Genomic DNA, 22,441 nt, shown 5'->3' on the forward strand with positions numbered 1-22,441 from the left:
CAGTAAATTGTTTAAATTATTTGTTGACTTTATGGATAAAATAAAGCCAACAGCTATTCGTTCTGTAACAGTACTGTGACTGCAGGATCTAGGACAAATGCAATTCATTCCACAACAATTTTCACATTTTTATGCAGATGAAACAGTGTTAACGTTTTTTTTTACATTTTTAATACGCACTCAGAGGAGTTAGGTGTAAAATCAGAAAAGATCAACTATTTGGAGTTTTTTAAAAACTGCTAAAATACAGCTTTAATGCCAATGCCAAACATGCTCAGAGACTTTGTCTCCAATCAAAATTTCTCTTTTGCAGTTCTGTGGAGAATTGAATCAGCCAATGCTGCCAAATGTTCGTAAGTGGAAAAGTCCTAGAGGATGTTGGAAATGTGCTGTATCCGAGAAACCATCTGTACAGATGCATGAGGTATGCTTCCTGCGTTGCAAATCTTAGCTTAAACATAAGTCATTGACTCTTCAAAATTTCTCATATTTTGTTAAAACATGCAGTTTTGAATGGATTGAGAAACAGGTGGTTTTATGTGGGACACAATAACAATGCTTTCTGACTATAGTTTGGCAATGCCAGTGAATCAGGTCTTGACTAAATCAAGGGATGTTTCTTGCTTCTTTATGCCAGCAACTGCCAATTTGATCCTTAATCATCAGCATTCATTTCTGATTGGCAATGTCTCCCAATTGATGTTCATCTTGTTGACTCCTGGTACCATTCTGAATGTGAAATGCAGGTTTGTGCCAAACATTAGGATGTGTTTATTTATGTACATAAATGTCGCACAAGATGAGAGGTGATTATGATCTGCTGTTTTTCTTTTTCCTCCATTATCCCCAATTTTGTGTTCAAGCAACAGTATTATCATTAAAGGAATACTCATTAGTATTTCAGTTCTAGCCTAAAAGTCCTTTATGCAAAGAACTTGTATTTATATAACACCATTTACATCCTCGTGATATCTAAAATACTTCATAGCAAATAAATTACTTTGTGATATTGAACTTGTACCGAGATGGCGTCTTCAACACCACAGCACTTCCTCAGTACCCCCCAGTGATTCATCAGCCTGTATCATGCAGCTCAAGACTTGCAGTGGAATCTGATCTCAAAATTATTCAAGACTGATCCATAAGATACCAAAACACATTTACTATAAAATGTTCTCAGCAGCAAGAGAAATGTTAGTGATTTGCTTCCAATCTTTGACACCTGTGCCTATCTCTCTATTTTCGCTTCTGCTTTTGAATTTTACTTCTATCTTCTTTACTTCTCCAAGACTACTTTTTCTACAAATGTACATCAGAAGTAGAAGTAAACCATTTGTCCCCAAAAGGATGCTCCTTCATTTAATAAGATCAGAGTTTTTCTGATTGTATTTTGAATTCCACATTCCCATCTACCTCCAATAACCTTACATTCCCTTACCTGACAAGAATCCATCTTAAAAAAAATTCAATAACTTTGTCTCAGAAGACAATGGAGGCAATTTCACAATCTTCAAAAAGAAAGAAAAATTCCTTCTAGCAAAGTCTAACCCCAACTCACTTAGAACTATATTTTGAAAATTCAAGCTCCAAGCTCTCTAAATGTTTCCCTCCATTTTCACAATATTTTCACAGGTTCCGATTTGTTTAATTGCACTAACACATTGAGCTTTGATGCCCTAGACTGGATACCTTCTCTATCACCCAACTGTTCTACTACATCCAAAGAATGTCGACCTTCATGGATATGGTTTAGTCATCCCTTGCCAGATTTGCCAAGGCCATGGAAAGAATAATTGGGACTTGCTCTCTTAAGTTAAAATTCTTACATGAATCATTGATGAATACATTCCACACAAACTTTCTCTAAAGTTTCCTGCTGCCTTAACCCTGGACATAGCTTTCTCTCATTCCTTTGCAGCTCTCCTCATCGAGAGAAGCACTTGTAATGGTTCCTGCTCCCATATCATTACCGGGGAGAAAGTGAGGACTGCAGATGCTGGAGATCAGAGCTGAAAATGTGTTGCTTGGAAAAGCACAGCAGGTCAGGCAGCATCCAAGGAGCAGGAGAATCGACGTCCTGAAGAAGGGCTCATGCCCGAAACGTCGATTCGCCTGCACCTTGGATGCTGCCTGACCTGCTGCGCTTTTCCAGCAACACATTTTCAGCCTATATCATTACCTACAATGTCTACTAAGGCTCGATCCTGGCCTCGACCTATTTCCAAGCTACCAAAACAGACATTGCAGGAAAAACTCAACAGGTCTGGCAGCATCTCTGGAGAGAAAGCAGAGTTAACATTTTGGGTCCAGTGACCTCCTTCAGAATTGAAAAATGTATCATTTTAATTAAAGGTAGATTAGCAGGAGGCTGGAACAGCACAGCAAGCCAGGGATCAGGTGGTGGTGAAGTCAAATTAATGACTGAAGTAAGGAATCATACACATTGTCTCTGGAAAGAGGTGGTGCTAACTGGGATAGGGAATAGATTTCCTAATTAATTTTATGTACCGAATAATTTTAATGCTTAATAATGATCTAACTTGATAAAAATTAATTAAACTTCTGTCAAACATATCTAAGACTTGGAGATGCTGGTGTTGGACTGGGGTGGACAAAGTTAAAAATCACACAACACCAGGTTATAATCCAACAGGTTCATTTGAAAGCACTCGCTTTTGGAGCGCCGCTCCTTCATCAGTAGTTGTGGAGAAACATATCTAAAGTTTTTCTTCCAAATCTTTGTCACTTTCATTCCTCCCATTATAAATTATTTTATCTGCATATAAGTGCCAACCTTGATTCAGTGGTTGCAATCTCACCTCTGATTTGAGCACATGATTAATACAGGTAGGTGGATCAGTGCTGTACTGCTGGTGAAGTCTCTAATCTCCTCAACCTAGAGATGTGCAGTAGTGGCTTTTGATTCCAACTTAGTGGCCCACGTAAAATCTGGTGAAATACATGGTGTCATACTTGTAATCAAAGGATGAATGGCTTTGTTTGATCTCCTGTGACCACCTTCATGATCATTAGGCATTCCAAAATGTATCATAGAACAGAATCTTAGAAAGTTTATGGTCAGTAAAAGGCCACTTGGCACATCGTATCTGATCCAGCCACCAACCTCATCACACTTTTCACCATTTAGTCCATAGCTCGACACTTGAGGTGCATATCCAGATATGTTTTAACTGGATTATGAGTTTCTGTCCTCCCTATTGTTTGAGGCAATATACATTATATCTCCAACATCCTCTGGGTCATATTTTTCCTGATCTCCCTTTTAGATTTCCATCAATCATTTTAAATTATGCCCATCAGTTGTTGACCTGTCTGCTAACATAAGGAGCCTGCTTCCACCCACTTTCTTCAAGCCCTGTACCTTCAGGGATCTGTGGATGTACACTCAAGGTCCCTCAAATCCTCTACAAATTTCAATATTCTCCCATTAATTATATATTGATTTGCCCTGTTTTACTTCCCCCATGTGCATCACCTCTCAGTTCTCTATGTTGAATTCCATCTGCCACTTTACTGTACAGAAAAGTAAGTACATTTTTTGAGCTTTGGCCAGTGTATATTGATAATGGAGATGAAGCATCCAGTTTCTATGCAGCTAAATCACACAAGCAGTGTTCAGGAAATGCCATGACTGATTGCAGGTATTTTATTTATCATCTTTGATGAATGAATGCCAGCAGCTCGTATGTACTTTTTGAGAAACTTAATCCCCATCTTCCTTGCCTTGGGGCAACTGCACAAAAGTTATAGAGGCTTGGAGTCATGGAGTCGGACAGAATGGAAACAGACTCTTTGGTTTGATCAGTCCATGCTGACCATAATCCCAACTAAATTAGTCCCACCTGCCTGGGATGGCCAATGTCCCTCCAAACAGTTCTTATTCATGTACTTATCCAAATGTCTTTTAAATATTGTAACTGTACCTGCATCCACCCTTTTCTCTGGAAGTTCATTCCACACATGAACCCCCCTCATTATTTTTAAATCTTTCTCCATGCACCTTAAAAATATGCCCCCTAGTCTTGAAATCACCCATTCGAGGGAAAAGACCCCTGCTATTCACTTTATCTATGTCTCATGATTTTATAAATTTCTGCAAAGTCACTCCTCAACCTCCTGTGCTCTAGTGAAAAAAAAGTCTCCTGTCTTTATAACTCAAGTCCTCCATCTGCCACTCCTCAGCCCATTGACTCAATTGATCACAATCTCTTTGTAATCTGAGATAACCTTCTTCACTGTCCAGTCTACCAACAATTTTGGTCATGATGAGGAGGTGCCAGTGTTGGACTGCGATGGCCAATGTTCAAAGATCACACAACACCAGGTTATAATCCAACAGGTTTATTTGGAAGTACACACCTTCAGAACGCTGCTCCTTCTACCTGATGAATTTTGGTGTCATCCGCAAAGTTACTAAGCATGTCTTCTAACTTCTTATGTAAATATAAATATTTATATAAATGACAAAGTGGACAAAGTGACAAAGCATATGCTACTACACTTTTTATGCTATTCAAGAGATTAATTTGAATCCAGTTGTCTACAACTAATATGATTCCTTTTTATTCTTGACTAGAAACTCAATATCTTTATTCACCCATTGTTTCCTAATCCTAGTAGCCTTACTTTTCACTCTTACAGGAACATGATGACTTTGAACTCGTGTTATCATACTTATCAGACATCCCTTAACCTGCAAACAGTCTACTCCAATTAATTTTTGAAAGTTCTTGTCTCACAACATTAAAGTTTGCCTTATTCCAGTTAAAAACTTTTTATGGAAGGCTTCTCCTTTTCCATAACTATTTTTAAAGATAATTGAATTATGATTGCTAGACCCAAAGTGTTCCCGTACTGTCATTTCAGTCACTTGCCCTGCCTATTACCCAAGAGAGGGTCACATTTTGCTCCTTCTCCAGTAGGAAACAAGCAAATTTTCTTCAGTACATTTAACAAATTCTTTGCCATCCAAACCGTTAACACTATGGTAACCAGAGTCAGAGTGTGGTACTGGAAAAGCACAGCCGGTCAGGCAGCATCTAAGATTCTCCTGCTTCTCGGATACTGCCTGACCTGCTGTGCTTTTCCAGCACCACACTCTTTGACTCTGATCCCCAGCATCTGCAGTCCTCACTTTCTCCATATGGTAATCCAGTTGATGTTTGGAAAATTAAAATCACCACCTATTGCAACCTTATTATTCCTCCATCTATTTGAGAACATAGATAGTTCTGGGATAACCTGCATTCTGGCAGAGCGATTTGGCTATAACATTGCTGGAGAATTAAGGAATGGTATTTTTGGGAACGTTTACCTCTGTTAGCAAGAGCGTGATTTCAGCTGGGATCGGTTTGCACGCTTTGTTCTGCTGATGTCGGTAATGAAATCTCTGTGCCATTCTGCACGTGTGCAGATAACCATACCGTTCTGTGCATGCGCCAATGTCAGTTTTCTGTGAGAGGTACTGTACAGAGAGCAACTTTCTTATATTTTTCAAATGTATTGTGTTAAATTTATTTTTGTTTCATTAATAAATATAATTTCAACCTTCATTCAGGCTGTGCTATGCTTTGCGTTAGATGTTTGGGTGATTTTTGAGCGATTGAGAGTGATTTTTTTTCCCCACTGGTCTGGCCCAATCCCACTTTTCCCATAGGCCCCATTATTTCTATGAAGTGATTTTTCTATTAAGTGAGGTTTTGCTGGAACACAATTACGGCGTTATAGGAGAACTAGTTCCACGGTTCCAGGCTGAATGCTTTTTTTTAAATAGATTGACAACAGGAGGCCAAAGTACAATCTCATCAAGGTGATCATTCCTTTCTTTCTAATTTCATTCCCATATATTTTCACTGGATGATTTTTCAGAAATATCTTCCCCACTCACAGCAGTAACTAGTTAAAAATCACACAACACCAGGTTATAGTCCAAAAGATTTAATAGGAAGCACTGGCTTTCAGAGCGCCTCTCCTTCAGCAGGTGGTTGTGACCACCTGATGAAGCCACAACCTTCTGATGAAGGAGCAGTGCTCTGAAAGCCAGTGCTTCCTATTAAATCTTTTGGACTATAACCTGGTGTTGTGTGATTTTTAATGTTTTACACCCCAGTCCAACACCGGCATCTCCAAATCATAATTACAGCAGTAATGCTTTCCTTTATCAAAATCACCACTCCCCCTCCTGTTTTGCCTCCCTTTTCTAGCCTTTCTGTGGCATCTGAAACCCAGAACATTGAGCTGCCAGTTCTGTCCATCCCTCAGCTAAGTTTCTGAAATAACTATGACACCCAACCCCATATTCCCAAGCATGCCCAGAGTTCATCTTCCTTACCTGTAAGACCCCTTGCATTCAAATAAATGAAGTTTAATTCTTAAGAATTAGTTCATTTTCTGACTTGCTCTTGTCACACACTCCTGGAATACAACTAGCATTTTACCCCGTAAGGATATTGGTCCCTTTCCCGTTCAGGTGAAACCGAGATCCCCATTATCCAAGAGCCTAAATCCCTGGACATTACACCGTCTTTTCAGCCATTGATTATCTTCTTTATCCTTTTATTCCTTCCCTTATTTTGCTTGGCACTTGGAATAAACCTGCAATTATTATTTTTGAGGTTCTTTTTTTTTAATCTTCTACTGTCTGTGTGGAGTTTGCACATTCCCCTCATGTCTGCGTGGGTTTCCTCCAGGTGCTCCAGTTTACTCCCACAGTCCAAAGGTGTGTAGGTTCGATGGATTGGCCATGCTAAATTTCCCATAGTGTCCAGGGATATCCAGGCTGGGTGGAGTAGCCATCGGGAATGTGGAGAATGCAGGGAATACAGGGATGCGTCTGGGTGGGATGCTCTTCGGGAGGTCAGTGTGGACTCAATGGGCTGTTTGCACACTGTAGGGATTCTATGAACCTGGACAGTATCATAGATTCACACTCACTGCTGCAGAATCTCCTGTCTGTGCCCTTGACCGGAGAGTCCCTATAACAATTGTTCTTTTAAATTTTGTCAAACCCTGGCTAAGCTAAGATTCATGTGGCTCGTAACTTTAATTAGAGAAACCAGTGGTTCAGGCTGAATGTTTTTTTAAAATAGATTGACAACTTTTGTAAAGTCCAGGCAAAGAAACCACAAAATAACTGACTTCTGTTTTTCTCCCTCCAAGAGAGAATATGCTCAACATTGAAATTGTTTTTGCTGCACATTTCCTGCCAGCAGTCCACCTGACTTCCACTATATTTTTGACTACCTCTTCCTCTGTGTGATTAGACTCTTGCTGAGTCACTGATCTTCTGTAAACAAGTTTATGTAGTTAAGTGATCATGCCTATTTTTCCTATGTGAGGAGGGAAGTTGAGGAGGGACAGACGAGCCCAGTGGCTCGTTTCATCGTCACTTTGATTACCTGGTTTATGTCCAATCTGAGATGACAGCTTCTTTCCAACTTTCTGCTCGGTAATAAGTTCTTGCTGCTTCCTGTGCTGAGGTCTTTTGTTTTGAATAGCTTCCCCATCTCAGTGGTCAGAGCAGGGAGTCTGCAGTGAGTTATAATTCAAGGCTTGTTCTCTCTGGTGATAACTTTTACTTGACAGTTGCTATTGTAATTTAAAATGCTTGTAGCAACGCAAGCTGGGAACATTTCTGTGCTTTTACTTCCTGTGAATCATAATTCTTAGTAATTGGTTTCAGTTACCAGAAATATGTCAAAATAAGGAGAATAATATGAGTGTGCTGAGGTAATAATTTCAAATTTATATGGGACTTAACTTTTGGCGGAACCATCCTCTTAAGAAGGCTTTCTTAAAAAGAAATTTGTGGAATGTGTCTGGAGATCTTCAGAAATAAGAGAACAAGTAGGCCATTTGGCCCCTCAAGCCTGTCTTGCCATTCAACAAGGCCATAGCTGATCTGCCCCAAGACTCCTATTTCAAAAACACATCTACTTCCTCTTTAGTATTTTCACTCTTCACAAATCTCTGGGATAGAGAATTCCAGACAGTCACTAACCTCTGGGAGAAGAAATTTATTTTTATCTCAGTTTTTTTAAATGTTTGTCCCCTTATTTTGTAACTGTATCTCGTAGTTCGAAATTCTCCCATTAATGAAAGCATCTTCTCAATCTCCCTGTACCCAGAAAAGCCCCGTCAGAATCATGGCTGTTTCAACAAGAGCAGCCCCCTTTCTTCTAACCTTTAATGAGGAAAAAGACACAACCCTCTCTCCCTCGTAGCCCTACACACGGAGGAAAAGAACCACCATTTTGACAGAGACAACACATTTACCCTGGGACAGGCTAAGCAAAGACATGCCAGAGAATTCCTAGAGGCCTGGCACTCCAACCACAATGCCATAAACAAATACATAGATCTAGATACCACCTATCAACCCCTCGGAAAACGAACAGGAAATGACATCACCACGAACCCCATCCAGGACAAACACATAAATAAAAAGCAGGAGACAACAGCTTCGCTTCACTTGGAGGTCACCACTGATGATGTTACCGAGCCAGGTAACGAAACGTCTGGATATCAAACCTACAGCTCAGCGAGCAAACCTACACCCTAAACCTCAACCTGAGCTACAAACCTTGCAAAAAAGGCAGTTTTAGCAGTTCTTGATAAGGTAACCCTTTCTTCCCATGAATCAGCATGGTGAATCCCTTTTGAACTGTCCCCAATACCAGTATATTATTTTTAAATACAGGGACCAAACTACATGCAGCACTCCAGGTGTGGCCTCACTAACAACCTGTTTAGCTGTATGAAGACTTTCTGTTTTTAAACTCCAACCCCCTAGCAATGAAGTTCAAAATTCTATTTCCCCTGTTCATTACTTTCTGTATCTGCATGCTAATGTTTTGTGTTTCATGTACAACACTACCCAGATCTCTCTGTTTTTTTAGAGTCTAGATTAGAATGGTGCTGAAAAAGCACAGCAGGTCAGGCAGCATCCGAGGAGCAGGAAAATCGACATTTCGGGGCAAAATGAAGGTCTTTTGCCTGAAACATTGATTTTCCCGCTCTTTGGATGCTGCCTGACCTGCTGTGCTTTTCCAGCACCATTCTAATCTAGACTCTGATTTCCAGCATCTGCAGTCCTCACTTTTGGCTGTACGCTTTTACAGTCAATCTATTCAAGTAACAGACTGTCTTTTGATTCTTCCTACTGGAGTGCAGTGATCTCACACTTTCCTACCTTAAACTCCATCTTCCAAATGTTTACCTGCTCACTCATCCCGTCGATATCCTCTTGCTGATTCCTTATGTCCTCACCACAACGTGCCACCTCCCACCCCTACCTATTCTTGGATCCTCAGCAAATTTGGATGTACTCTGCCTCCTCCTTCAAGTCATGAATGAAGATAATAATTAATTGAGGCCTTACCTGGTACCTTTTTGTGCCGCACCTCATTGACCCATTGAGATTAGTGATCATAATTCTATTAGTTTTAAAATAGTTATGGAAAAGGATAAGCTTTTCATAAAAGTTAAATTTCTTAACTGGAGTAAAGCAAATGTTAATGGTATGAGACAAGAACTTTCAGAAGTTGATTGAGTAGGCTGTTCACAGGTAAGGGGATGATGTCAGTGGGAGGTTTCAAAAGTGTATTAATGAGGGTTCCATGGCATTATGTTCCTGTTAGAGTGAAGGGTAAGGCTGGTAAGTAGGGGACAACGGATGAATAAAGATAATGAATCAAGAATAAGAAAGAATCATAGTTTAGATAACTGGGAGAAAATTAATCTCTTGTAAGGTCATTCTTAAGCGACAAATCAGATGGGCAAAAAGGGGATATGAGATAGCCGTAGCAGATAAGGTCAAAGATAATCCAGAGAATCTTCAAGTACGTAAAGAGCAACTTGAGAGAGAATAGGCTCCTTAAAGATCAACATCTTTGTGTTGAATCTCAGGAAATGGGAGAGATTCTACAAATGAATATACCGCATCAGTTTTTACGGTGGAGAAGGAAATGAAGGCTAGAACTCAGGGGAATAAATATTGATGTTTTGAAAACAGTTTACATTAAAGAAGAGGAAGTGGTAGAAAATATAAAGGTGGATAAATCTCCAGGACCTGGTCAAATGTGACCCAGGATGTTGTGGGAAGTTAGGGAAGAAATTGCAGGGCATATTTGTATCATCCATAGCCATGGGTGAGGTGCCGGAAGACTGGAGAGTGGCTAATGTTACACCTTTATTTAAGAAAGGTTGTAAGGAGAAGCCTGGGAACTATTGTCCCGAGAGTCTGACGTTGGCGGTAGGCAAATTGTTGGAGGTGATTCTAAAAGGTAGGATTTATATGCATTTGGAGAGGCACTGACTGATTAGGGACAGTCAGCATGGTTTTGTGCAGGGATATTGTGTGTCTCAAACTTGTTTAAGTTTTTGAGGAAGCAACCAAAATGATTAATGGGGGCAGAGCAGTAGACATTGTTTCCATGGACCTTAGTAAAGCTTTTGACAAGGTTCCACATGGTAGACTATTTAGTAAAGTTAGATCCCATGGGATTCCGAGTGAGCTTGCCAATTGGATACAAAATTGGCTTGATGGTAAGAGACAGAGAATGGTGTTTGAGGGTTGTTTTTCACACTGGTGGCCTGTGACCAATGATGTTCCAAAGGGATTGGTACTGGATCCACTTCTGTTTGCTATTTATGTGAACTATTTGGATGAGAATAAAGAAGGCATGGTTAGTAAGTTTGCAGATGACACCAAGATGGATGGGAGAGTGGACATTAAAGAAGGTTATCTTGATCAACTGGGTCAATGGGCTGAGGAGTGGCAGATGGAGATAAATGTGGTGTGTTGCATTTTGGTAAAACAAACAAGGTCAGAACTTAATACAATTAAAGTAGGGCCTTGGGTAGTCCCACTGCAGCCCCCAGGTCCTCTCGCCTGCCCTGAAGCCCTTCAGCCACGCCATGAAACAGACTCGCTACCACAGCCACATCTCCTTCCTCAGTGACTGCCTACGGAACCAACAGATCCCACATGGACTCCGGACTACATTCAGACCAAAATAATTTGGATCTGAACAGGCCAACCAGTACAGATTACAAATTCAAAACCACCAGAAACTGTTCTCCTTCAGGATCCTCCGCTCCACACTCGCAGCCATGTACTGCCGCCTTATCTCTCGACAGTCAGCCCTGCCTCAACTGAGGGCAACACTCTCTCCCAGAACTGCAAAGGACCCCTGCTGTATAACATCGTCAAAAGATTTCACACACCTAACAAATGCTTTTTCTACACAATATCGAACATCAAAAACTGTAAGTGTAACCACCTCAATAATCGGGATTCCTCGACCATTCCAGAAGCATCCCCCAGCTCGGGCACCTTTCTCAATATTATCCTACCCCTCTGGTCCAGGAACCCCCCACATATCTTCGGGATACCACCTACACCCTCCACCTTCTCCAAGACTTTTGGTTCCCTGACCTCCAAGCCCTCCATTTCTTCCATTCCTGATGTCCTCACCAGTACCCTTCCACCGACACTCTAATTTGTTTGGCTGAACTGATCCTCACCCTCAACAATTTCTCCTTTGAATCCTCCCACTTGCGCCAGACAAAAGGGGTAGCCATAGACACCCACACGGGCCCCTGCAATGCCTGTCTCTTTGTCAGCTACATGGAACAATCTATCTTCCACAGTTATACTCGCACCACTCTCCATCCTTTTCTCCGCTACATTGATGACTGTATCGGTGCCACCTTGTGCTCCCACGAGGAGGTTGAACAGTTCATCAACTTCACCAACACATTCCACCCCAACCTTAAATTCACCTGTACTATCCCAGGCACTTCCCTCCCTTTCCTGGACCTCTCCATCTCCATCAACGGTGACCGACTAAACACTGACATCTTCTACAAACCCACTGACTCCCACAACTACCTGGATTACACCTCCTCACACCCTGCCCCCTGCAAAACTACTATCCCTTATTCCCAATTCCTCCGCCTCCACTGCAACTGCTCCCAGGAGGGCCAATTCCAACGTAGAACACATCAGATGGCCGCCTTCTTTAAAACTGCAGTTTCTCCTCCCACGTGGTTGTTGGTTCCCTCCAGCATATCTCATCGACTTCCCACACCCCACCCTCAAACACCACCCCTCCAATCGCAAGAAAGACAGAACTACTCCCCCCTCACCCCACCCTCACCTCAGTCCTCACCTTCCACCCACCAACCTCCGTATACATTGCATCATCCTCCACTGTTTCTGCCACGTACAAACCGACCCCACCACCAGGGATGTATTTCCATCTCCACCCCTATCTGCTTTCCGTAAAGATTGTTCCTTCTGCGACTGCCTCATCAGGTCCACGCCCTCCAACAACCCATCCTCCCCTCCTGGCACCTTCCCCTGCCACCGCGCCCACACCTCCCCCCTCACCTCCATCCTAGGCCCCAAAGGAGCCTTCCACATCAAAGTTTCACCTGCACTTCCACACATGTCATTTATTGTATCAGTTGCTCCCAATGCTGTCTCCTCTAAATTGGGGAGACAGGATGCCTATTCGCAGAGCGCTTTAGAGAACATCTCTGGGACACGCACACCACCCTCACCTCCCCGTGGCCGAACACTTCAACTCCCCCTCCCACTCTGCCAAGGACATGCAGGTCCTGGGCCACCTCCATCGCCACTCCCTTACTATCCGATGCCTGGAAGAAGAGAGCCTTATCTTTTGCCTTGGTACCCTCCAACCCCATGGCATCAATTTGGATTTCACCAGTTTCCTCATTTCCCTTCCCTCCACCTCTCCACCTTACCCCCGATCCAACCTTTCAGCTTAGCACCGCCCTCATGACCTACCCATCTTCCTTCCCACCTATCACCATTACCCCCACCTCCATCCACCTATTGCACTCTCAGCTACGTCTCCCCTTCTCCCCCACTCCCCAGCCCCACCTCCCATTTACCTTTCCGAAATGCCAATTTTCCTGCTTCTCGGATGCTGCCTGACCTGCTGTGCTTTTCCAGCACCATACTCTCGATCCTTGTAGAACAGAGAAACCTAGGGATTCAGGTACGTAATTTAAAGTTTGTGTTAAGATGGTTAAGAAGGCATTTAGCACACTTGCTTTCATTGCTCAGATCTTTTGAGTAAAAGAGTTGGGGCATCATGCTGAGGTTTTATGGAACATTGGTGAGGCCTCTTCTGGAGTACTGTGTCCAGTTCGAGTCATCCTTCTCTCGGAAGGATATTAGCAAGCAGGAGAGAATTCACAAAGCTGCTGGTGAGGTCACCATCTACTGTTCATTCCTAGTTGCCCTTGAGAAAATCAAAGTGGAAAAGATGCATCCATAATGCTGTTTGTATGGGAGTCCAGGATTTTAATCTATCAATGATAATGGAACAGAGTGTAGAATGTAGAATTAGGTTTATTGTCACATGTACTCAGTGTGTAGAGGAGAGCCGTGTGTATTAGGGAGAACAGTGAAAGGTTTACAATGTCGCTCTGCAAGGCGCCATTATAGGTAAAAGTACCTAGGTACAAAATAGATGGATAAAGAGAGTAAAATTACAGTTAATTGTAGTATAAGTTAGGAAAATAAGAACTAAAGTTAAAAAGGTAAACATTAGAGTCTTTCTATAAAGGGCCTGTGGTAGGTCAGTGCAGGGGCCTTTCACACATGGTTGGACTAAGCTCTCAAGCCGCTGACCACCTGCACCAGTCCCAAATCCAACATCTGTCCTCACTCTGGGCACACTTACCAGCACACTCCTCTCTGGGCCTCCAGCCCACTAACCGCCCCTAGTCTGGGCCTCCAGCCCACTAACCACCCCTAGTCTGGGCCTCCAGCCCACTAACCGCCCCTGGTCTGAGCCTCCAGCCCACTAACCACCCCTAGTCTGGGCCTCCAGCCCACTAACCGCCCCTGGTCTGGGCCTCCAGCCCACTAACCGCCCCTGGACTGGGCCTCCAGCCCACTGACTATTCCTGGACTGGGCCTCCAGCCCACTAACCGTCCCTAATCTGGGCCTCCAGCCCACTGACTGTTCCTGGACTGGGCCTCCAGCCCACTAACCGTCCCTGGTCTGGGCCTCCAGCCCACTAACCACTCCTGGTCTGGGCCTCCAGCCCACTGACTGTCCCTGCTGTACTGATGATGTCACTGTAGCTCAAGGTACTTTTTTTTAACAAAACACTTAAAATAAAAGCCTAGAAGAGAGAAGAAGAATGAGAAAATAAAGATAAAGCAATAACAAACTGAATGGACAGGCCCCGGATGCTGCCTACTCTCTCATTGCTATCTGGTTTTTTTTAAATACAGAGGAACCTCGATTATCTGAATGAGACAGGTAGGGAGTATTTTGTTCGGATAACACAGTTTAGCCATGTGTTGGGACTTTGCGATTGTTCATATAATTTGAAATTCGGATAATCGACGTTTGGCTATTTGAGGTTCCTCTGTAAATGTGATATATATCCAGGCCACAATAGTGTTTGACTGAGGGAACTTGAAGGTGATGGTGTTCCATGCTCTGTTCACAATGACTGTTGCCCTGTGGTCACAAGATTGGACGTTGCAGTTATGATGATGCTGTCACTTTAAAAAGGTTATTTTGTCCATTTTTTTAAAAAAAGGTGCCAAAGAATTTAGTTTAGCAATAAGAGAGAAGTGGCCAGTCCTCCCAGATCAGTTTTTTTTTGTAGCTGTAGCAGTCACAAGATGTGAGAGTCCAGGAGAGTTGCAAGTTTCAGCAAAGAATTCCTCTGACTTCCTTCTGAAATCTCTCTCTGGATGTTGTTTTATCCTGCCTGTAAGAAGCTGTGTTTGTATTTATCTTTTTGCTAAGGGGTGTGTTTATAAGATGTCACTACATTGGAACAGTTAATTAGTTGAGTTGCTGTATCTGGTCAGTTAAGCTTTCCAATAGATAAGTTATTCTAAATTCCATTTTCTTTCATTTTGTGTTTTAACTGTAGTGTTTAAATAAATTCTGTTTTGCTTAAAGCCGAGTGGTTTGTCCAGCTGCATCACACCCACTTCATGACTGCGTTTAAACTAAGTATAAGGTAGGGTCTAGACCTCCTTAAAATATTCTGAGAGGTCTGACTTGGTCCACAACAGTTAATGATGTTTCATAGGTTTCTGCAATGTATGTTATAATGCTGTCACCATGATACACCATGTTTGCAACATGTCAAAACCAAGAGGGTAAATCAACTTTTTCACTAATACACGCTGAATCAATCCCTGACTGATGCTGAGTTAACTGACCTTGGAATTGACTGTAAAAGGGACAATGACATTTGAGAGAACCAAAAAATTCTGTTCCATTCCTGGTCACTATCCAGTGAGTGCCATAAATGTCGAGTTAGAGTGAAAAGCAGGATTGTATTTACCTGTGAAGCATCTTTTCTTACTTCTCCACATCAAATGTCAACAAACAGCAGTATCTCTGCTCTCTTAGTCTGATGCAAAAAGATTCTGTACCAATCTTCTTGAAAAAAACGGCAGAGGAGTTCTTTCAGTGCTCTGGCCATTGTTTATCTTTCAGCTATCATCACTGAAACAGACCATGTAACTATCATCACTGAAGCAGACTACCTATCATTACCTTATTTACATAATGTGCAAATTAGCTGCTATATTTCCCATATCATAAGTGTCTAACTGCACTCAAAAAGGTTATTAATCATAGTAAAACATTCTTGGATGTCTATAAATCTTGAAAGAAGCTGAGTAACTGCAATTTATTTTCAGACTTTTACTCATTTTCCACTCTGAAGTTGACACCCTCACATTAGTCAGCAAGTTCAGATTGCAAGAGTGCAAAAACTAGATTAAGCCAACATCTGATGAGACATGTGAATATCTCATTTTCCAAATGTTGTTTTTCTACAGAGTGGAGAGTATGCGGGTTATCTTTGGGACAGCAGTGCTGGAGTCGAACTGAAAACTGCCTTTCTTCTGGAGAACGCGCACACCAATGGAAATGGGAAACCCTGTGTCTCCAAGCCTTACGTTGCATGTTTCAAGGTGAATGACCTTTTTCCGCCCCTTCAACAGTCTTGCCTCTGTGGTATTCGTAAAACAATTCTGTTGGTTTCTTGCATAAATTGTGACCAATGTCAAACCGCTGCACATGAGCAGGTTGACAGGTAGCTCAGGCAGGGAATAACTTGGATACTTGTATCTCAGAGGAACAAGAGGCAATTTGATTGAAACATATAAAATCATGAATGCTCTTGACAAGGTGAATATGGAAAGTATGTTTTCTCTTGTGAGAATCTAGAACTAGGAGCCCATAAGACAATTAGATATAGGAGCAGAAGTATGTTCCACTATTCAATGAGATTATGGTTGATCTGATAATTTTGAATTTCACTTTTCTGTTTTTATCCCTTGAATTCTCAATTCCCTTAATGATTGGAAATCTGTCCATTTTAACCTTGAATATGCTTAACAATCCAGATTTGATACCCTCTACAGGAAAGAATTCTACAGATTCATAACCCGAAAAGAAACAGTCTCTTCAACTCTGTCTTAAATGGGTGATTTCTTATTCTGACATTACATGCTCTGGTCCTAGACTTTTCGTCAAGGGCAAACAATCTCTCCACATCTACCTTGTCAAACCCCCAAAAGTCCCCCGTCATTCTCTAAGCTCTAATGAGTACAAACCCAAACTATACAACTCCTCATAATAAAATCCTCCAGTTTTGGGATCATCATTGTGAACTGTCTCTGAACTGCCTCCAATGCCATAAAAGTATTCAAAGACTTTACTTGCACTGCCTTTTAAGGAAGAGTCAAACATCATGGCGCTGGAAAAGCACAGCTGGTTAGGCAGCATCCGAGGAGCAGGACTCTTGATGAAGAACTTATATTCGAAACGTCGATTCTCCTGTTCCTCGGATATTGCCTGACTTGCTGTGGTTTTCCAGCACCACTCTCTCTGACTCTGATCTACAGCATCTGCAGTCCTCACTTTCTCCTTTTAAGGAAGAGTTCCAAAGACTCATAACCGACTGTGCGAGGGACATCTCTGTTGTCTTTGGGCAACCCTTTATTTTTAAACAGTAACTTGTAGGCCAAGGCTACTTAACAAAAGCTCATGGTGTTGACAGTGGTTTATTAGCATGGACAGAGTTAACTAATAGAAGACAGAAAGTGGCTATAAAGGGAGAATTTTCAGGATGACACAGAAGGAATGCACACAACCAGCCTGTAAATCCTTCCATTACTCCACACCATTTCCAAAGGAAAGAAGATATCATGATTTGCAAACAATCCTGGAGGAAGTGAGTACTGCAGATGCTGGAGATTAGAGTCATATGCTTCCAGTAACTGTCCCATTCTGTTATGTTTGTTTGTTTCTGCAGGTTGGAACGATGAATGTTACCCTGGTAAATATCCATCTGAAAGGAGCAGTCCCTACGGAAGAGAAAACGCACACTGATAGCCATCATGTGTCACTGTTTACAGACACTCTTCAGGCAACCCTGAAAGGTGAAACACTGCACTCGTCTCAAAACAAAAAGCCCTTCACTAAACTTGGAGTAATTTCTTATGTGAAACCTTGGCTGTAGTGCAACAGCAAATTGGGTCTATACTATGAAGTAAAGGGTTAACTGTACATTTATTCCAAGAATAGTTGCTGAGCACATGTGTAAGGAGCTTTGTCATTCCAATCACGTAGAACTGAAGCTTGAATCTTTAGGGTTTCAGAAGATATGCCTAGTACTTTGGATGTTGGGTATCTGAAATAAAGATAGAAAGTGCCTGTCAGCATCTGTGGTGAGAGATACAGGTGAACATTTCAAGTCTAATATCACTGTTTAGAACTCGATGACACTGCCAGACCTGCTAAGTTTCTCCAGATCTTTGTTTTCATTTTTTCTCTTATCATTCTTTGTGTACAGTTATCCTTAACAATGTTCATGTTCACTTCATAGAATGTGGACCTGATATTACCACATGTACAATTGTTATTTCTTTTTCAATTCCTTGCACTCCTGTCCTAAGGATGCGATGGTTGATTCCAGTTGATTCCTTCCCACCTTTCCGTACTTATCTGTACTAAACATCTTTATACACAGGGGTACTATTATAGAATGCTATGTTAAGTACGACAAATTTGTCCGTCTATACACATAATTTCTGAGCTATTTAGTTAAAGTTAATTAACAGTTAATATTGCATCAACTTTGAAGGATTATTTCGGAAAATGACCAGGTCACTACACTAATTCTAATGCTTTAAATACAGTATTTTTGGAAGCTATTTCTGATGTACAAAGCTATTGTACTCTGCATAGGCCATAAAACTGATCTAAGTTTTCATTTATAGATGGCCAATATTACCTTTAAATCTGAAGAACAGTGGAATGTCCTTGGCGTTCTGGCCAATATTTATCATTCAAACAACAGTACCATTGTTTTTTGCTTGCTCCATGGCTGCAGAAGTTTTGACAATAGTGGAGAATGTCACCTTTTAAAAATACTTTTTTATTAATCATAAAGTGCTTGAGTGAAGCCCCTGAGGTAATGAAAGATGTGGTAGAAATGCAGGTCTTTTCACAGACTTGGTATAGTTCAACAGTGACTACGCCAGCATTGCATTATTTGCACAGGAAGGGGGATAAAAAGCTGAGTGCATGAGTTTCCAGTGAAGGTGTAAGGATGCTGGATTGCCTACACTGCCAAGCAGTTGACATTTAATGGGTAATTTCTGGTGTTTTCTGGTATTTTAGATCAGCTGTAGTTAAACTGTTCAAGCCAAGAATCATTTCACTTGAAGAATCCCAAAACTTTGACATGAAGTCAAACTATTTGTCAAACTTAATTTATTACATAGACTTCACTGCTACAGGAATTCCACCCCTAAGATGTGGTTTTTGATTTACTTTTAAAATGTTTTTTCTTTAACTTAATTAACACCACCATAGACGGATACAACTCCCTGTTATATAAATTACTTGGATGAGAATTTAGGAGGTATAGTCAGCAAGTTTGTAGATGACACAAATTTGGTGTTGATAGTGGACAGCGAATGTGGTTACCTGGCTATACAGTGAGATCTTGATCAACTGGGCTAGTGGCCTGAGGAAAAGCAGATGGAGTTTAATTTAGATAAATGCAAGATGGGTAGGTCTAATCAGGGGGTGATTTACAGTCAATGGTAGGGCCCTGGGAAATATTATAGAACAAAGAGATCTAGGGATATAGGTTCATAGAGTTTTGAAAGTGGAGTCACAGTTAGACAGGATGGTGAAGACGGCTTTCAGCATGCTTGCTTTCTTCGCTCAGAGTATTCAAGTTGGAATGTCTTGATGCAGCTGTAGAATACATTGGTAAAGCCACATTTGGAGTACTGCATGCAGTTCTGGTTACCCTGCTATAGAAGTGATTTAATTAAAATAGAAAGAGTGCAGAAAAGATTTACTAGGATGCTGCCTGAATTGGAAGGTTTGAGTTACAAGGAGATGCTCAAAAGGCTGGGACTTTTTTCCCCTGGAACATAGAAGACTGATAGTTGACCTTATACAGGCCTATAAAATTATGAGAGGCAGAGATAAGGTAGAGAGCCAAAACCTTTTTCCCATGGTAGGGAATTTTAAAACTAGAAGGCATAGGTTAAGATGATTCAGGAGAGATACAAAAGGGTTAAGAGGGGCAGTCTTTTCACATAGAGGGTGGTGAGTCTCTGCAACAGGCTAACAGTGGTGGAGGTGAGTACAATTTTGTCATTTAAGAAAGATATGGACAGGTACATGGATAGGATAGGATAAGTATGGAGGTATATGGACCAATTAAGAAAACTGGGTAGCCTGGACAAGTTGTGTCGAAGAACCTGTTTCCATGCTGTAAATTTCTATGACTCCAATTGTAAATTTATAGTTTGTTTAGCTCCTTTTTCAATTCTCTTAAATGTACCAGTTTAAACATGTTCAAAACAAATACTTTGTTACTGGTTAAGATATTTTATTACCTAACTATTCCTGACAGTTGTTAAGTAAACAAAACTAACATATAACTATAAAAAATACAAAGGTTAAAAGTCAATATTGCTAAAAATAGATGAAAGTAAGGTCAGTCTATTAAAATTGTAGGCTTGTTAGTTATTCAAATATTCTGAGGTGAAGAGATCGAAAACATGAAACTGGATTAGCAACTGTGATGACTTCTAAAGATGGAGATTGCTTCCAAAAATGCTCTTGAGCAGAACAAGTTTTCAAAGGGAGTGAAGGCTCCTTTATGTTTCTTTTATGACATTTCAGGTAGTCTAGTTTGGTACACAGCAGATCTTAACTGGCTTGCCTTTGGGTCCTTTCCCTGTTGAGAACTTATGCAGTCTGTCAGAGATCATCTTGGTAGCTTTCAAACGGTCCTTTAGTCGGTCTTTAGCAGATCAAAGTTCAAAATGACTGCTGTTAACATTGATGAATCAGTTCCACAAAGTAGCATTTGTATTGCTGGAACTCCCTTTAGGAGTCCTTCCAGTCTCCTGTTACTTCTTTCTCTGAAGCGTTGAATTCTCTTTATGAGGGCCTATTGTAACAAATACAGAGAAACTCAGCAGCTTTGGCAGCATCTGTGAAGAGAGAAACAGAGTCAACAATTCAAGTCTGATATATCATGATGTAATACTTCTTCAAAACTCAATGGACCTGTTGGGCTGATTATGTTGTTCAAGGGGTAATTGAATTCTAAATTGCTGCATTTTGAGTTGATGCTGAGGTAACAATCCAGCTATCTGTTTTTCCAGCTGAAATGAATCAATAAGGATAGCCATATGACTCTGGGAGCCACTTTGCAGGATTCTGTATTTAGATGAGACTAGCCTTCTGTACAGAAATATTATATGACACTTACACAGTCATGACAAAACTCACAATTTACAACTGGTTAATTAAACAGGCAACCACTGTAACTAATAACTTTGACAGGGGACCAGCAAGAGCTGATTTACTGTTAACTATGACTAAGGATCGGGCTGGGTCCACTACATTTTGTCATTTATATAAATAATTTGGATATGAACATAGGAGGTATAGTTCGTAAGTTTGTAAATGGCACCAAAATTGGAGGTGTAGTGGACAGCGAAGAAGGTTAGAGCCAAGAGAGTGTGGTGACGGAAAAGTACAGCAGGTCAGGCAGCATCCGAGGAGTAGGAGAGTTGATGTTTCGGGCAAAAGCCCTTCATCCTGGTGTGCTTTTCCAGTGTCACACTCTCTTTTGGCTCTGATCTCCAGCATTTGTAGTCCTCACTTTCACCCAGCGAAGAAGGTTACCTCAGATTACAACTGGATCTTGACCAGATGGGCCAATAGGCTGAGGAGTGGCAGATGGAGTTTAATTTGGATAAATATGAGGTACTGCATTTTAGAAAGGCAAATCAGAGCAGGACTTATACACTTGATGGTAAGGTCCTGGGGGATGTTGCTGAACAAAGAGACCTTGGAGTGCAGGTTTATAGTCCCTTGAAAGTAGAGTCGAAGTAACTAGGATGATGATAGGTATGCTTTCCTTTATTGGTCAGAGCATTGAGTATAGGAGTTAGGTGGTCATGTTGTGGCTGTATAGATCAGCAGTTAGGCCATTTTTGGAATATTCTATACAATTTTGGTGTCCTTCTTAACGGAAGGATGTTGTGAAACTTGAAAATGTTCAGAAAAAAATTTACAAGGATGTTGCCAGGGTTGGAGGATTTGAGCGACAGGAAGAGGCTGAATAGGCTGGGGCTGTTTTCCCTGGAGCGTCAGAGACTGAGGGGTGACCTTGTAGAGGCGTTTAAAATCATTAGAGGCATGAATAGGGTAAATAGACAAGGTGTTTTCTCTGAAATGGGCCAGCCGAGAACTAAAGGGCATAGATTTTGAGAGGAAAGCTATAAAAGAGACTTAAGGGCAAATTTTTCACGCAGAGGGTGGTGCACATATGGATTGAGCTGCCAGAGGAAGAGGTAGAAGCTGGTATAATTACAGCATTTAAAGGCATCTTGATGGGTATATGAATAGGAAGGGTTTAGAGGGATATGGCCAAGTGCTGGCAAATGGAAGTAGATTAGGTTAGGGTATCTGGTTGGCATGGATGAGTTGGACCAAAAGGTTTGCTTCCGTGCTGTACATCTCTCTGACTGTATGACTCGTTATGACAAAGTTTTAAAATATCATTATATCGCTAATTTCAAGTATGGTTCTAATCTCCTCCTGAATAAATGTTGCATTGTTGCATTGAATTTTATTCTATCAGTTCAAAAACATTTAAATAATTGATTTTTGTTTAAAAGTCATACATTCTGCCTGCCCAGCTGCAGCCAACAGTTCACAACTTTGTTGTTCAGTAGTGCATTCCAGTGTCTGCTGTTGGAGCATTGCAAAAACCAATTGGATCTCTTGCACTGAATTACATACCAAGTGGTTAACAGCCATCATTCATTCAGTTTAACAAGCTCCCTACACAA

General features: G+C 41.3%; 1 protein-coding gene across 6 annotated transcripts in view; it reads left to right on the forward strand.

The window, feature by feature from the left end:
* The window catches only part of eepd1 (endonuclease/exonuclease/phosphatase family domain containing 1), a 151,693-nt gene that overhangs the window by 119,358 nt on the left and 9,894 nt on the right, over positions 1-22,441 (forward strand). For all 6 annotated transcript variants that reach the window (XM_060849847.1, XM_060849848.1, XM_060849853.1 and 3 more), the window contains 3 exons: positions 314-424; positions 15,878-16,012; positions 17,359-17,485. In XM_060849847.1, coding sequence (XP_060705830.1) covers positions 314-424; positions 15,878-16,012; positions 17,359-17,485 — 373 coding nt within the window. The remainder of the gene's footprint in view (positions 1-313; positions 425-15,877; positions 16,013-17,358; positions 17,486-22,441) is intronic.

Source organism: Hemiscyllium ocellatum, chromosome 34 (genome assembly GCF_020745735.1).
Source record: "Hemiscyllium ocellatum isolate sHemOce1 chromosome 34, sHemOce1.pat.X.cur, whole genome shotgun sequence".
In the NCBI taxonomy this organism is placed as follows: domain Eukaryota; kingdom Metazoa; phylum Chordata; class Chondrichthyes; order Orectolobiformes; family Hemiscylliidae; genus Hemiscyllium; species Hemiscyllium ocellatum.